At 59.3% G+C, this 15,029-nt stretch overlaps 1 protein-coding gene across 1 annotated transcript in view; it reads left to right on the forward strand.

The window, feature by feature from the left end:
* Window positions 1–15,029, forward strand: part of CELSR1 (cadherin EGF LAG seven-pass G-type receptor 1) — a gene marked incomplete at both ends in the record, with an annotated part of 153,691 nt that overhangs the window by 138,169 nt on the left and 493 nt on the right. The window contains 11 exons of the mRNA XM_080704752.1: window positions 457–583; window positions 4,153–4,353; window positions 7,887–8,061; window positions 10,886–10,998; window positions 11,438–11,517; window positions 12,583–12,709; window positions 13,186–13,311; window positions 13,707–13,801; window positions 13,954–14,057; window positions 14,147–14,299; window positions 14,627–14,857. Coding sequence (XP_080560878.1) covers window positions 457–583; window positions 4,153–4,353; window positions 7,887–8,061; window positions 10,886–10,998; window positions 11,438–11,517; window positions 12,583–12,709; window positions 13,186–13,311; window positions 13,707–13,801; window positions 13,954–14,057; window positions 14,147–14,299; window positions 14,627–14,857 — 1,532 coding nt within the window. The remainder of the gene's footprint in view (window positions 1–456; window positions 584–4,152; window positions 4,354–7,886; window positions 8,062–10,885; window positions 10,999–11,437; window positions 11,518–12,582; window positions 12,710–13,185; window positions 13,312–13,706; window positions 13,802–13,953; window positions 14,058–14,146; window positions 14,300–14,626; window positions 14,858–15,029) is intronic.

Below are 15,029 nucleotides of genomic sequence, written 5' to 3' on the forward strand. Positions count from 1 at the left end.
ACCCGTAAAACATTGCGCAATCTGTAGATGAAAGTGTGGGGGGCGTGGGATGTTAGTTCTGAAAGTGCCAGGACGCACAGGAAGGCTGGGAGCGAAGTTGGAGCTTTGGCACGGACAGGGCTTCTGGCGGCGGCCACTCCTCCATGGGGGATTCTGTTCATCTACATGCCAAACTTGAACTTGAGCGGTTCTGGCGAGCCTGGCCAGACACCAGAGGTAGGAGCGTGTGTCCACCTGGCGCCACGTGGCTGTAGGCCGTGGTCCTCGTGGCCGGGCGGCGGTGCAGTCAGAAGGTGGGTGAGTAGAGAGCCTCGGCACTGAGCGACGACCCCCAGCATCCGCCAAGGCCCGGCAGGGTGCGGACGGCCGTGGAGACCTCGGGCTGGGCAAAGGCTGCTGTCCGCGGCCATCTCCCGGGAGGAGGGAACCAGCTCACCCTTCCCCTCTTCTCCGCAGCATCGGTGGGACCGGAGGCTGGTCGGCCAAGGGCTGCGAGCTCCTGTCCAGGAACCAGAGCCACGTGGTGTGCCAGTGCAGCCACGCGGCCAGCTGCGCGGTGCTCATGGACGTCTCCAGACGCGAGGTGGGCACTCCCGGGCCACACTGCCCTGCTGGCCGGTGTGCCCGCGACGTGGTCTCGTGGAAACTCGAAACCAGCCTAGCCCCTGAGCCCACACCTACAAACCATGTGTCCAAGCGCTTAGACAGCCCAATGCACTGATGAAACTGTTTTAGAGCCAGGCTTGGTGGTGCACACCTGTAATCGCAGCACTTGGGAAGCTGAGATAGGAGGATCCTGTACCAGTTTGAGGTCAGCCTCAGCAATTTAGCGAGACCCTGTTTGAATATAAGAAATAAAAAGGCCAGGCGTGGTGGCGCATGCTTGTAATCCCAGCATTCAGGAGCCTGAGACAGGAGGATCGTGGTTCGCAGACAGCCTCAGCTACTACTTAGTGAGGCCCTGTGCAACTCAGTGAAACCCTGTTTGAAAATAAAGAATGAAAAATAGGGCTGGGGGTGTAGCTCAGGGGTAGAATGTCCCTGGGTTCCATCCCTGGTACTGCAAAAAAAAAAAAAAAAAAAAAAGACAGAAAAGAAAAAGGGCTGGGGGATATAGCTCAAAGCTAAAATACCCCTGGGTTCCATGCACAGTACCAAAAACACCCCAAAAAACTACGTTGAAAGCTGGGCTCAGTGGCACATACCTATAATACCAGGCTTGGGAGACTGAGACAGGAGGACCAGTGGTTTGAGGCCAGTGTGCAATAACTTAAACCCTGTTTCAAAAATAAAGAATTAAAAGGGCCATGGGCATAGCTCAGAAGAAGAATGAGCCAGGTGTGGGGGTGTACACTTATAATCCCAGCATTTGGGAGGCTGAGGATCGCAGTTCAAGGGCAGCCTCAGCTACTACTCAGTGAGGCCTTTTGCAACTCAATGAGACCCTGTTTCAAAATAAAGAATTAAAAAATAGGGCCGGGGTGTAGCTCAGAGGTAGAACACCCCCGTGTTTAATCCCCAGTACAAGGAAGAAAAAGAAAAAACAATCAGCAGACCCAGAGGCCCCTAGAGTGTCACCCCGTCTAGAGCAGGGCCACCGCCAGCTGTTAGGCGATGTCATTTCTGCATGTGCTCTGAGTGTTAGGAAGACCGAGAGCCCGGTGTGCAGGGAATAGCTCCCCAGGGCACTCTCTGGCCCCAAGGACAGAGGGCGGCCATGCTCAGCCAGTGGGTCTCAAGCAGCTGGGGGCTGAGCCGTCAGTGGCGGTGCGGTCCACGGGGCCCTGTCCTGAGAGGAGCAGCTGGGAGGGCCTGCCCAGCCTCTACTATCAAGGCAAGAAGGTGGTCTGAGGCCAGCCTGGGCCAGTGCCTGTGGGACGCTAGCTGACGTCTAGCAGGCAGAGGCCCTGGGCCGCTCGGCTGTCACCTCCTGGGGCTGGGCCGTGGCCCAGGAGCCAGCCTCATCCCTGCCAAGGGCGAGCTACACCATCTTGGATGCATGAGTCAACCCCAGGCACCCTTCCTCAGGTGACGGGGCGAGGGGACAGCGGCTCTGCGGGGTGCCACTGAAGCGACAGCCCAGTGGCTGTGGCAGGTGGCACTTTTAAGTAGGTAGCTCTAGGGCCTGGCCTGGGGTAATTATTAGTTGTCTTGATCTAGATGGAGTGAGGTTAGGGGTGCCTCTCAGTCCGGGGAGCTGGGCAGTACGGGGGCCTCAAAGCCCCGGCTAGTGGGGGACTGACCTGGGGCCCATGGAGGAGCAGCTCTGACCACTCAGCCTCTCCGCCTGCCCCATCCCGGCTTCCCAGGACCCCTGTGGGCAGCCCCAAGCTCACAATTCTACATCCCAGGCAGCACCTTCTAGAAGGTGCTGGAGAGCTGGGGCTCGTGTTGAAATGCTGAGACTGCCAGGGTGCTAGGCAGAAGCCCAGGAGGCGACCTCAGCGCCAGCCTACTCACCACTGAGCGGTGCGCTCAGGGGCGCTAGGATGACAAGTCTCAGCTGTGTTATTTTACCACAATGCAGAGAAAAAGACACGTCCATTGCTCACAGGAAATGAATGGCAAGAACCGGGCACGGTGGCGTCCGTGCCTGTAATTCCAGTACTTAGGAGACTGAGACAGAAGGATCGCAGGTTCGAGGCCAGCCTCAGGAACTTAGAGAGATCCTATTTCAACATTTAAAAAGTAAAATTAAAACAGGACTAGGAGTATAGCTCAGTGGTAGAATGCCCTTAGGTTCAATCCCCAGTGCCAAGAAAATAAAAAAAAGAAAAGAAAAAGAAAGTAAGGAAGGGAGGGAAGGGACAGAAAAGGAGAGAAAGAAGATAATGCTCTGGAAATTTAAAAAACAAGTCAGTGTAGGCCGGACATGGTGGCGCACGCTTGTAATCCCAGCATTGGGGAGGCTGATACGGGAAGATCATGGTTCACCACCAGCCTCGGCTACTTAATGAGGCCCTTTGCAACTCAGTGAGACCCTGTTTCAAAATAAAGAATAAAAAAAACAGGGCTGGGGGTGGAGCTCAAGGTAGAATCTCCCTGGGTTCAGTCCCCAGTAACCCCCCAAAAAAGTCAGTGTAACCTGAGCCCTTACAGAGCCAGAGCGGCTGGCACCGAGCTGAAACGCTCCTGATAATCACAGAAGCTTCACGCAGACGGCCAGACAGGGCCAGTAGGAAGCGTGCACCTGCCAGAAGACGCTTGTGTACGTGAAGCGTCGTGTTGGTCCCCAGTCGCCGGAGCCCAGAGGCCCACCCGTCCAGCTGGGTGACCACGGGCAGGTTATCCGGCCTCTCAAAGGCGCGGTTCCTCTTGTCAGATGAGGACAAGGCTGGTAACGTCCTCAGAGGATCGGCGTAAGCATTCTGTGTAATAATGCATTGGCAGGTGCGTGAGAATCCCTGCCACGTAGCAGATGCCAGTTACCCATCTTACTCGTTTTCTTTGTAAAGAGGGAGTGATGTTTTAAACAAAAGAAGGAATTTATGGTGGTAGTGGTTGTCGCCAAAATAAAAACACAGGAGGTCCTGCAGGCTCCTGCAGCGAAATGGGTGCCCTTTGCACAAACCAATCCCAGGCACGTCTCTCCAGCTCGGGATTTGGGGTGACAAGCTTAACGTCTTCTGGCAACAGGACTTATGTGTGAGGTTTAAAAAAAACTCATAAACCAACTTATGGTTGTTTTGATATACTGGGAATTGAGCCCTGCCAAACCCTCAGCCGTATTTTATTTTTATTTTGAAACCAGGTCTTGCTAGGTTGCTGAGGGCCTCACTAAGTTGCCGAGACGGGCCTTGAACCTACGATCCTCTTGTTTTAGATATTGGGATTACAGCCATGTACCAACACAGCCAGCTGTTTTTGTTTTATTTGTTTCTAACGTGGCAAAATATGAATTACACAAAGCGGACCATTTAAGCACGAAACCATTTGGTGGTGTCACGTCCCAGGGTCCGTGGCCCTGCCGGCACGCCTGCGCTTTGCCAAGCACCGCAGACCTCATTCGGTTTTGCTCTTGTCTGTGCCACCCCGGGGACTCGCTCAGGTCACACCGGTTCCTGGGGTCTTCGGTCACTTGTCTGTCTCTGTGGCGCAGAATCGCATTCGGAGCCGGGCCTTACCTTCTCCTCCCTTTCCACCCGCCCGCAGCACGGGGAGGTCCTGCCCCTGAAGATCATCACTTACGCCGCCGTGTCCTTGTCCCTGGCGGCCCTGCTGCTGGCCTTCCTCCTGCTCGCCCTGGCCCGGACCCTGCGCTCCAACCTGCACGGCATCCACAAGAACCTCATCGCGGCCCTCTTCTTCTCTCAGCTCATCTTCCTGGTCGGGATCAACCAGACGGAGAACCCGGTGAGGCCCTCCGCCCCCCACCCCGCCACGCCTGTCCCCGTGCGCCTCACAGAGTGGGCTCCAGGGATTTCAGAGGTTGCCCTGATCTGGCCCCTTAGCCAGGCACGGTAGCATGTACCTGTGATCCCAGTTCTTGGGAGACTGAGACAGGAGGATCACGGACTTGAGGCCAGCAACTTAGCGAGACCTTGTTTCAGAATGAAAAGGGCTGGGAGCGCGGCTCAGAGGTGGCGTGCCCCTGGGTTCAATCCCTGGTATCGGCCATGCTCACACACACACGCACACCGCTCACCCTGACCTAGACCCCATCCGGCCGTCACAGCGTCCAGTCTGAGGCAGGAGCCTTTCCAGCTGCTGACGCTGCCGTGGACACACTGTTGTCTTACCCCCGCCCAGGGTCCTAGAGCCGCTGCCACAGACCCACCTCAGTATCCACAGGGACTGGTTCCGGCAGCCCACAGACACCAGGTCATCAGAGGAGGGGCCAGGCCCTGATAGAAAACGAGGCAGTATTTGCATATAAACTGGGCACATCCTCCCACGGCTATAATTTATTTATTTAGTCATTTAGTTAGTTAGTGGTGCTGGGGACGGAACCCAGGGGTGTTCCACCTCCGAGCCACGCCTCAGCCTGATTTTTTATTCTTTATTTGGAAACAGAGTCTCACTGAGTTGCCGAGGGCCTCACTGCATAGCTGAGGCTGGCCGTGAACCTATGATCCTCCTGTCTCAGCCTGTCAAGCGCTGGGATGAAGCATGTGCCCCCATGCTGAGCAAGGGCCTGGGCTGCAGCGGGCTCCCGAGGGAGAGTCCGCCCCCTGCTCCGGCGAGGCAGCCGTGGCTCCTTCGCACTGGGCAGGCTCACCTTCACCGTGTACATGTTCTCAGCGCACCAGACAGGCAGAAGCTCCCACAGGAGGCTGTGGGAGTCGTTTCCAAACCCTTCAAGGGCTTCTGAGTAAGACGGAGAGTCGAGCCAGCCAGTGGCAGCCGCTCCTTGCAACTAAATACTGCGGGTTTTGAGCACACACCACCTCCCCAAGTCAAAAAACTCTATCCCCAGCACTTTTTCACAGGTGGTTTTGTGGGCTGTTTGCATTACTGGAAGCAGCGGGCCGGCCCATTTTCGGAGCCTCTTCCTCTTCCTAAGCCAGCTCCGCCTTCCACTCAGGAAGCTCAGGAAGCGGGGTGGGTGCTCTGAGGCTCACCCCCCTGGGCTTGCCCCACATGGCCAGCCGGCTTCCCAGCACAGGCAAAGTCCCCAGTCCAACCCAAGCCTCTCCTGCGTTGCTTCCTGCTCTGTTCTGACAGCCGGTGGTGCCAGCAGGTTCCCTCCCACACCTCCGGGGTTTCTTTCTGGAAAGCACCTGGCCCTGGAGGCTGACTGGGCAGGAAGAGGCCCCCCCCCCCCCCCCCCCCCCCGCTGTGGCCCCACCAGCCTGAGCTGTTGACCTCCCCTTGGGGCACGCTGACCTGCTGACCACAGCCACCATTGCGAGGGGTGGTGCCAACCTCCTACCTTCCTGTGTCTGTTAAAGATGGGGGCTCTTTGGGGAAAACACAGATCCCCAGGAAGTTGGGCTGATGGGAGGCTGGGAGTTTGGGATGTGGGTTCCAGCCGCAGGGCTCGGCTGTGGGTGTGGCCAGGGGCAGGGCTTAGCTATGGGTGTGGGCAGGGCGGGGCTTGGTTGTGGGTGTGGCCAATAGTGTGTCTAGCTGTGGGTGTGACCATGGCCGCCCTTGAGTGTGGGTGTGGCCATGGGCAGGGCTTAGCTATGGATGTGGGCAGGGTGGGGCTTGGCTGTGGGTGTGATCAAGGACCTATGGGTGTGGCTGGGATGGGGCTTGGTTATGGGTGTGGCCAGTAGTGTGCCTAGCTGTGGGTGTGGGTGTGGTTAAGGCAGGAATTGGCTGTGGATGGCCAGTGGCCTGGCTTAGCTGCAGATGTAGCCATGGGCAGGGCTTTTTTAGGTATGGCATCTTCCTACTTCTTCTCTCTTCAGAGCTCATCTCTCTCCCCTGCCTAGTCCAGCTTCCTGCACCTCCAGGGATACCTTCTACCATCTCCCAGCTGGCTGGCCTTGCGGGCCATGGCCAGGACTGGGCCTCCCAGAGGCCCATGTGAAGCTGCTCTGGGCCATACTTTCAAGTCCCATTCTAGAACATGTGGGGCTCGATTTGTGCTGATGGCCTCAGAGGCTGAATGCCTGTGGGCCCAGTGTCCCTGGATCCTCCCATCCATCGTCTTCGTGGCCTCCCACCACCTCTGTGTCCAGCAGAAGGGCTGGCTCACCCACCTTCTGCTCCCAGGAGGCTGCTGTCTCTCAGCCGCCTTGAGGATGCCAGCTCTCCCCACACGGCATTGCCCAGCTGAGTTCAGACATGAGAACAGCTGCTTCATCGCTGTTCTTGTTGCAGTGGTCCCAATCTCCTTTACTGTGACATAAATCCCTGACAAGCTCAACTTAGAGGAGCAAAAGTTTATTTGGCTCAGTCAGAGATACAGCCCAGGGCTGACCAGCTTCTAGGCAGAAACCACAGAGGTAGGGTGCCTGGAGAAGAAAGTCGCTCTCAGTCCTGAGAGGAGAAAGCAGACAGTGAGAGGAGGGGCCTGGGGATACACAGTTTCCAGGTCCCTGCCTCATGGACCGTCCCCTCCAGCCGGGCCACCGCTGAGCCTTGCTGCAGTGCTCCCAACACATGAGCTTTGGGGGACATGCCACACCCAAACCAGATCACTGTTGCATATTTATTTATTGAGATACTGTGGACTGAACCCAAGGGAGCTCTATGGCTCGTTATGCACCTCCAGCCCTATTTATTTATTTATTTATTTAGACAGGTCTTGCTAAGCTGCCCACGTTGGCCTTAAACTTGCTGTTCCTCTTGCCTCAGCCTCCTGAGTTGCTGGGATTACAGCATGCACCCCTGACCTGGCTTCTGGCCCCTGTTCTATTCCCTTTTCAACAGAAAACATAAGGCCCTTGTTCTTCTTGGCCAGTGAAGTCACTGTATGAAGCTCCGCCGTCCCTCTGGCCACGCCCCCTGGGCCATGGAGACCATGTGGGGTCAGCAGTGCTGGGCACCTGAGCAGGACTAGCTTCACAGTCCTTTTTCCAACTTTAAGTGCAATACTGATATTTAAAAATTTGAAACCATTACTCAAAAATGTTATTCCCAAATCTCACTTTTATAAACGAGATGCTCTGCCCATTCCTCATCCCTGAGCCGCACTCGTCGGTGGCTAGGCTGAGGAGGGCTGCTTGGGCAGGCCCACAGATGGGGGTTAGGGTTAGGGTCCCCAGTTCCATGTTGGGAGTCTGACACACAGTGATCGTGGGCCCTCCGTGGCTCCTGGTGAATCAGGTGGAGAAACCAAGTGTCTGCCCTCTTGCAGACACTGGAGACCCTCATATCTGCAGAGTGCTGTGACCCCCTCCCCAGGACCATTTTTCTGCTGCCTTTCCAAGCAGTATCTGTGCAGTGTCCCCAGCGCCGCGGGGCGTGCACTGAGCGGTGCCTTCTCTGCACAGTTCCTCTGCACGGTGGTCGCCATCCTCCTCCACTACACCTACATGAGCACCTTTGCCTGGACGCTGGTGGAGAGCTTACACGTCTACCGCATGCTGACCGAGGTGCGCAACATCGACGCGGGGCCCATGAGGTTCTACTACGTGGTGGGCTGGGGCCTCCCAGCCATCGTCACAGGTGAGGGTGCCGAGGTGGCCCACGTCGGGATGCAGACGTCCAGCCACTGCAGCTCGGCAGGAGCCAGCACTCCGATGGCAGGGCGGGCGAGCAGGCTGCCTGCTTTTTCCCTCTTGACCCACACGTTTGTCGGCACACATGGGCGAGGGTGGTCAGTGCCCACCAGGAAGATGCATCTTTGGCCAGATGTGAGCTCCTCCAGAGCTGGGCCCAGGTCTCTGCAGGGTTCTGTCGGTAGCACCTAACAGATGACATTCCATTCTACAACTGGGTGACTGGGGGATTCAGAAGTGAGCGGAAAGGGAGGATGGGCAGATGGATGGAGGAGTGGGTCAGTAGATGGTGAGCAGATGGATGGATGGATGGATGGGTCAGTGGGTGGGTAGGGAGGGTAGGTCAGTGAGTGGATGGATGGATGGATGGATGGATGGATGGATGGATGGATGGATAAGTGGATGGATAAGTGGATGGATGGGTGAGTGGGTGGGTAGGGAGGGCAGGTCAGTGAGTGGATGGATGGATGGATGGATGGATGGATGGATGGATGGATGGATGGACCGACCAGTGGGTGAGCCTGTGAATGAATGAACAGCAGCACCTCCTCCACTTCAAATCAGAAAGTCCATGTTTCCTGTTGGGAGCTCCCCACTTCTGTTCGTGGTAGGAGGAGCCTGCCCCCTCTTCACCAAGTAGTTCCAGGAACCCGGCCCCGTGTGTGTCTGAGGCCAGAGGTGCTGGGGAGAGGAATTCCTGCTGCCCGGTGTCCACGGTGACAGTCTGTTTATCTCTGAGCTGCTTGGCCCCTTGCCCTGGCCCCACAGCCCCTTGGACACAGGGGCTTCTGGTGTCCCCTCCACTCCAGGCCACTAGGGATGTTTTCACTGCACCAAAGCGAGGGCAGGGTGGCCTGCGGGCAGTGCCACCTCTGGCCAGTGGCCACTTCCTTCTCATGTGAGAGAAGTAACACGCATGCCCAGAGCAGGTGTTCTGAGAGAGCGGGAGGAAGCATGTTCCAGAAAGTGGTCTTTTTAGACTCCTTTTAGATCTGTGTCTAAGCCACCTTAGGAAGCATGTTCCAGAAAGTGGTCTTTTTAGATTCCTTTTAGATCTGTGTCTAAGCCACCTTGGTGCCTCAGATGGAAGGGACCTCCCCCGCAGCCTCTGTCGAGTTGCACGTGTGAAACGCCACTGCCTTCCAGAAGGCTTTGGAATCCAAATCTGAGTATTTATTTTATATTTCTAACTTGGTCTAGAAAAAATCAGTTTTTTTAAAAAAAACATTTATGTGTCTTGCTACGGGGTTTCCAGTGGTCCTTGGGGAACCTCGGCAGATGCGCACTGTTTTGGGGTGGTCAGGCCGCTGGGCCTCGGGGCTCAGTGCTGGGGTCGCTGTCCCACTGCACCCTGGGGTCCAGCGCAGGTGGGTCCTCACAGGCCGTGTTCCTGGTCTCTTTCCTCAGCCAGGCCTCCACGGCCAAGGCCCTCCAGGACCCGGGGGTGTACACACACTTCCTGCTAACCCAGCAGCAGGCCGTGTCTGTTCTACTCCAGGCCTGGGGCGGCCTTGAGGAGGACGGCAGAGCCTCTGTCCTCTCTCCCCTCGGAGCAGAGGGCTGCTAAGTGACAGCCCCCAAGTCGAGGTCCATGGGCAGATCCTGTACTGCAGGGGCACAGGGGCTGGGGACCTGCTCCCTCCTGGAGCAGACTTCAGGGCTTCTCAGAGAACAGGGGCAGTGTGTGGGTGAGGGGGACCCCAATGGGGAGCATGGCTTCCTGGGGACTGGCAAGGGACAGGCCCTCGGGGGCCTGTCTCCTGAGAGCAGTGGGGAATCATAGGAACATCTGAAGCAGCAGGGGACGCAATCTTTTAGGACTTACAGGAGAAGCCAGGCACAGTGGCACATACCTGTGATCTGGTACTTGAGAAGCTGAGATAGAGGATCGCAGGTTTGAGGTTGGCCTCAGCAACTTAGCAAGACCCTGCTTCAAAATTAAAAATAAAAAAGACTGGGGATATATCTTGGAGGTAGATTGTCCCAGGTTCAATCTCTATTACCCCCCAAAAACCCAGCCAAGATGAAGACATGATTTCCATGAGGACACAGGGTGGGTAAGAAACAACCCAGGCCAGGGCTAGGGGGCGCCCTGCACCCTGCTCAGCCAGGGTGCACCTAGGACACTCCCAGGGGCACACTGAGTGGACAGGCAGTCCTTACCTATCCTGGTGCCCAGTGTCAGGAAGACACTAGTGCACAGGCGACATGTACATGTGTGGGTAGTGTGTGTACAGGTGTGTGTACATGCATACATGTGGGTGCTATGTACAGGCATGTGCATGTATGTATGTGTGTGGGTGCTCTGCACATGTGGGTGGTGTATGTGTACACACGTGGGTGGTATGTGTACAGACATGTATGTGTGTGGTATGTGTGCAGGTGTACATGTACATGTGTGGGTGGCACGTGTGTACACATAGGTGCTGTGTGTGCACATGTGGTATGTCTCAAGGTGTGTGGCACCTGTCTGCCCACCCACTCGGACACAGCACTGTAGATGACACTGTCGCTCGGGTCTGCCTCAGGGCGCTCCCATGCACTTTGGCTGCGTCCCGGCCGCCTCGCTCTCTGTGGCTGTTTCATGGTGGCCGGCAGCCTTGGCTCTGCTCCGGCCTCTGGGTGGCGCAGGCCCTGGGCGGCTCCCCGGGCCTCCTCGTTGGCTGTGCCTTAGGGCTCCTTGCTCTCCCTCCTGGGGCCCTCTGCCTCGGGTGGGTGGGAGGCCGTGTGGGTATGTGGCCCTCACTCTCCTTGTCTCCCCATGTGTCCAGGGCTAGCGGTCGGCCTGGACCCCCAGGGCTATGGAAACCCCGATTTCTGCTGGCTCTCCCTTCACGACACCCTGATCTGGAGCTTCGCGGGACCCATCGGGATGGTCATAATTGTGAGTGCCAGGGCCTTGCAGAACCTGCCTTTCTCAGGGACACCAGAGCCTGGGTAGCCTGAGGTGCATCAGCTGAAAAGGGGTGCTGGGGCTAGCGAGGGTCACCACCTCCTCCGAGTGGCGGGGGTGGGCCAGGGCTCCTGGTGACGGCCATCAAGGCCTCCCCGTTGCTCTGGGGCCTGGTCCTCGATCCATGGACTCCAGGTAACATTTCACCTGCCCTGAAGACCACTGTGTGGCCAACCCCCAGGAGGGTCCCCCACACACAGTCTGGGAGCGGCTGGCTGAGGCCTCGGCCAGCAGGCCTGGGGCCCAATGTCCTCTGCCACCACCCTGCCCTGGCCCCGGATGACCTGCAGAAGTGTTGGGCTCTTAGGGGGGTCTGCAAGGACAAGACAGAAAAGCTGACCCCTTGACTCTATTTTGTTTTTTTTCCTAGATCAATACCATCATTTTTGTCCTATCTGCAAAGGTTTCCTGCCAAAGAAAACACCATTACTATGAAAGAAAGGGGGTTGTGTAAGTTGGAGCTGACCCTGCCTGGGTTTGGGTGGGACCTTATGCTGAGCCGGCCCCGCCCACCTCACCCAGCTGGGCCCTGAGACCCTGATGTCCAGCGCATGTGTGGGCAGAGCCCTGTGGCAGCAGCTCAGGCCCTGGAGCCACGCACCTGCCCGGGAGGAAGCCTGGCCCAGGAGGTAGGGCAGCATCTCAGGAAAGGCTTCTGACGCAGGAGCTGCAGTCCTTGGGGTGAAGTAGCTGAGCGGAGCGGGGCTGTGGGGTGCTCTAGCCCTGGAGCAGGCTGCGGGGTGCGCACAGGGGAGAGGGCCCCACACTCGGGTCAGGCACATCACAATACTGGGCACCTGGAAACACCAGGCTGGGCTGGCAGGGTGAGTGAGCAGGTGGACGTTCTGGTTGGTGCTGACGGTGGTGCCAGGTGTTGGGAGTGGGGAACCCCTAGAAAGAGGTTTAGCCTAAGATGTGGAGGGAACCCTCAAGGCTCCAGGGTTGAGGGGCGGGGAGACCCGTGACACGCCACAGCAGCAGGTGGGACGGCGGGAAGAGTCGGCAGTGTGTGCAGGAGCCTGGGGTCAAGCAGGCAGGCTGGCAGAGGGCTCCCGAGGGTGGCCTGGGGGCTGCGGACCTGACTGAGCAGAGATGGGGCCGGGCTGGGGAGCATGAAGGGGCGATGCGCAGGAGGGGTGCAGCCCCCACCAGAAGGGAGCAGAGCACCTGCTACAGGTGTGGGAAGGGCGATGGGGCCTCAGCCCAGAGGCGGGGTGTCACGTGAGCAAGTGGAGCCCCTCCCCAGCCATGAGGACTCTGCCACTGACATCGTTTCACAGGTGGGGAAGCTGAGGCAGAGCAGGGAGTCATGTGCTGGGTCTCAGGGCGAGCAGCGTAGGAACAGGCACACACAGACGTGCACACAAGCGTGCCAGGCTGGCAGAGCAGGCGTCAGGGCAGCAACCGGGGAGCTGGGGCAGAGGTGGGAGCTGGGGCAGAGGTGGGCACAGCAATCCCGGTTCCTGTGTGAGGAGTGAGGGCTGTGGGCCGAGGACTCACTGCTGTCCCCTGCAGGCCCCTGCTGAGGACGGCCTTCCTCCTGCTGCTGCTCATCAGCGCCACCTGGCTGCTGGGGCTGCTGGCGGTGAACAGCGACTCCCTGGGCTTCCACTACCTCTTCGCGGCCTTCAGCTGCCTGCAGGTAGGTGTGGGGATCACCTGGTGGTCTCCTGCTTGGGCCAGCCGCTGCCCCAGGGCTGCACCATGGCCACTATCCCACTGGGCCGGCCACAGTGGGATGGGCCGAGGAGCCTTAGGGACAGGGACGCCCCCTCCCTGCCACTACCAGGCTGGCACTAGTCCCAGTGTCCCCAGCAAGGAGTGGCCATTTAAGTTCACTCCGAGGGCTGCCTCATGAGCTTAGGGACCCCAAACCCACAGGACTGTAGGAGGGGACCCCGGAGGCTGTGGCATGGGGTGGGCCACACTGCCGCTGGCCCATCCAGGCCACTTTTGGGGCTCCCTGACTGCAGGCAGAGAGGCCTGGTGTGGGCCGTGGGGCACCCCAGGCCAAACCGGCCTGGCTCGCTGTGCACTCGGCCGTGGCAGACAGCCATGCCGGTAGCAGCACTGGGGACCCTGCGGGCTACACCGGGCTGACCGCCCACCTCCCTCCAGGGCCTCTTCGTCCTCCTGTTCCACTGCGCCTTCAACAGAGAGCTCCGGAAGCACCTGAGGGCAGCGCTTGCCGGGAAGAAGCCACACCTGGACGACTCGGCCACCACCAGGGCCACCCTGCTGACGGTAGGGGCGCCAAGCACCGCGGGCCAGGTTGGGCCGTGAGGACTAGTCATGGAGCTGAGCTCCGCGACCGTCACGTCCACAGCTGTCGCAGCATGGTGCAGCTCCTGAGGCCCCCCAGGAAAAGGACAAAATGAGCCTGCTAGAGCCTCTGTCCAGTCTTAGCACGACCCTCCCCGCTCAGGGAGAACAAGGGGCCAGAGTGGGGAGGACCCCGGGGCCACAAGCAGCAGGGCGCCTGGGGGTGTAGGCGCCCCCCCACCTCCAGAGGCTTGTTTTCAGCAGAGGGTCCCAGTTCTGTGCTGGCCCTCCTGCATGTTGGGCAGGGCATGGCCAGGCTGCTGGCCCGGGCTGGCTGGGGACCACTGCCCTCTACTCACGGATAACCTGCCCCCCAGCGCTCCCTCAACTGCAACAACACGTACAGCGAGGGACCTGACATGCTGCGCACAGCCCTGGGCGAGTCCACCGCCTCGCTGGACAGCACCACCAGGTGGGCTGCAGGGCCCACGAGGGGGGCCGGGGCCCCCGTGGGGACGGTTCCCAGCTGCCACACCCCTGGCAAGGCTGTGTGCTCTCGGAGAGAGCTCAGTAACTTTCCTGGGCCATCGTGTCCTCAGAGCTGAGCCCACCCCTCCCCTCTAGGGACGAAGGGGCGCAGAAGCTCAGCGTGTCCTCCGGGCCGGTGCGCGGCGGCCATGGGGAGCCAGAGTCCTCCTTTATCCCCAGGAGCTCCAAGAAACCCCACGGTATGGCTCCCCTGGTGGGCACACCTGGGTCACCCCTGGGCCACTGGAGAGGGACTGGTGGTGTGACCTCCTGCCTGTCCACCCTGCAGGCCCTGACTCGGACTCAGACAGTGAGCTGTCTCTGGACGAGCAGAGCAGCTCCTACGCGTCCTCGCGCTCTTCGGACAGCGAGGATGACGACGGCGTGGAGGCGGGGGACAAATGGGACCCAGCCCTGGGCCCTGTCCACAGCACCCCCAAAGGTGAGCAGCGGGGATGCGGCAGGCAGGCCAGGCTGTGGGCGGCAGCTGAGGCTGGATTCTCTGCCTGCCTGCTCAGGCAGCGGGTGGGACCTCCAGCCTGGAAGGGCCCTTGCCACCTGAGAGCAAGGCAGGAAACCTAGGGCAGGCAGCACGTCCAGGGCGCCACCCAGGGCCTTGCTCTGGGCCCCAGGCCTTCACATCCAGAGAGCGACATCCTCCTGCCAGCCTGCATGCTGGAAAGTGGCGGGCTGAGGCCACTCTCGGTCCACACGAGCCTTAGGGCGAAGCTGTAAGTGGGCTGCACTGAGGCTTGCTCTTGTGTCCCAGGGGATGCTCTGCCCAACCACGTCCCGGCCGGCTGGCCTGAGGAGAGCCTGGCCGGGAGTGACAGTGAGGAGGCGGGCGCCGAGCCGCACCTGAGGGTGGAGACCAAGGTCAGCGTGGAGCTGCACCAGCAGGAGCTGGGCGGTCACTGCAGCGACCCGCCTCCAGAGCGGGGCGGGGGCCTGGCCAGGGCTGTGGCTGTGCTCAGCAGCCAGCCCTCGGAGCAGAGGAAAGGTGCCTGGGGGTGCCCACGGGGGAGCGGTCCCTTGTCCAGGGGTGGGAGCGGGGAGGGGCCCTGTGGAGCGAGGTGCTGGAGGGTCCTGGCAGGTCAGAGGGGAACAGTGGCCCAGCCACCTGGACTGGGAACCAGAGAAGAGTGCTGAGCGAGGCTTGCTGGGGCCATCCC

Source organism: Muscardinus avellanarius (assembly GCF_963383645.1).
Source record: "Muscardinus avellanarius genome assembly, chromosome: 11".
Classification (NCBI taxonomy): domain Eukaryota; kingdom Metazoa; phylum Chordata; class Mammalia; order Rodentia; family Gliridae; genus Muscardinus; species Muscardinus avellanarius.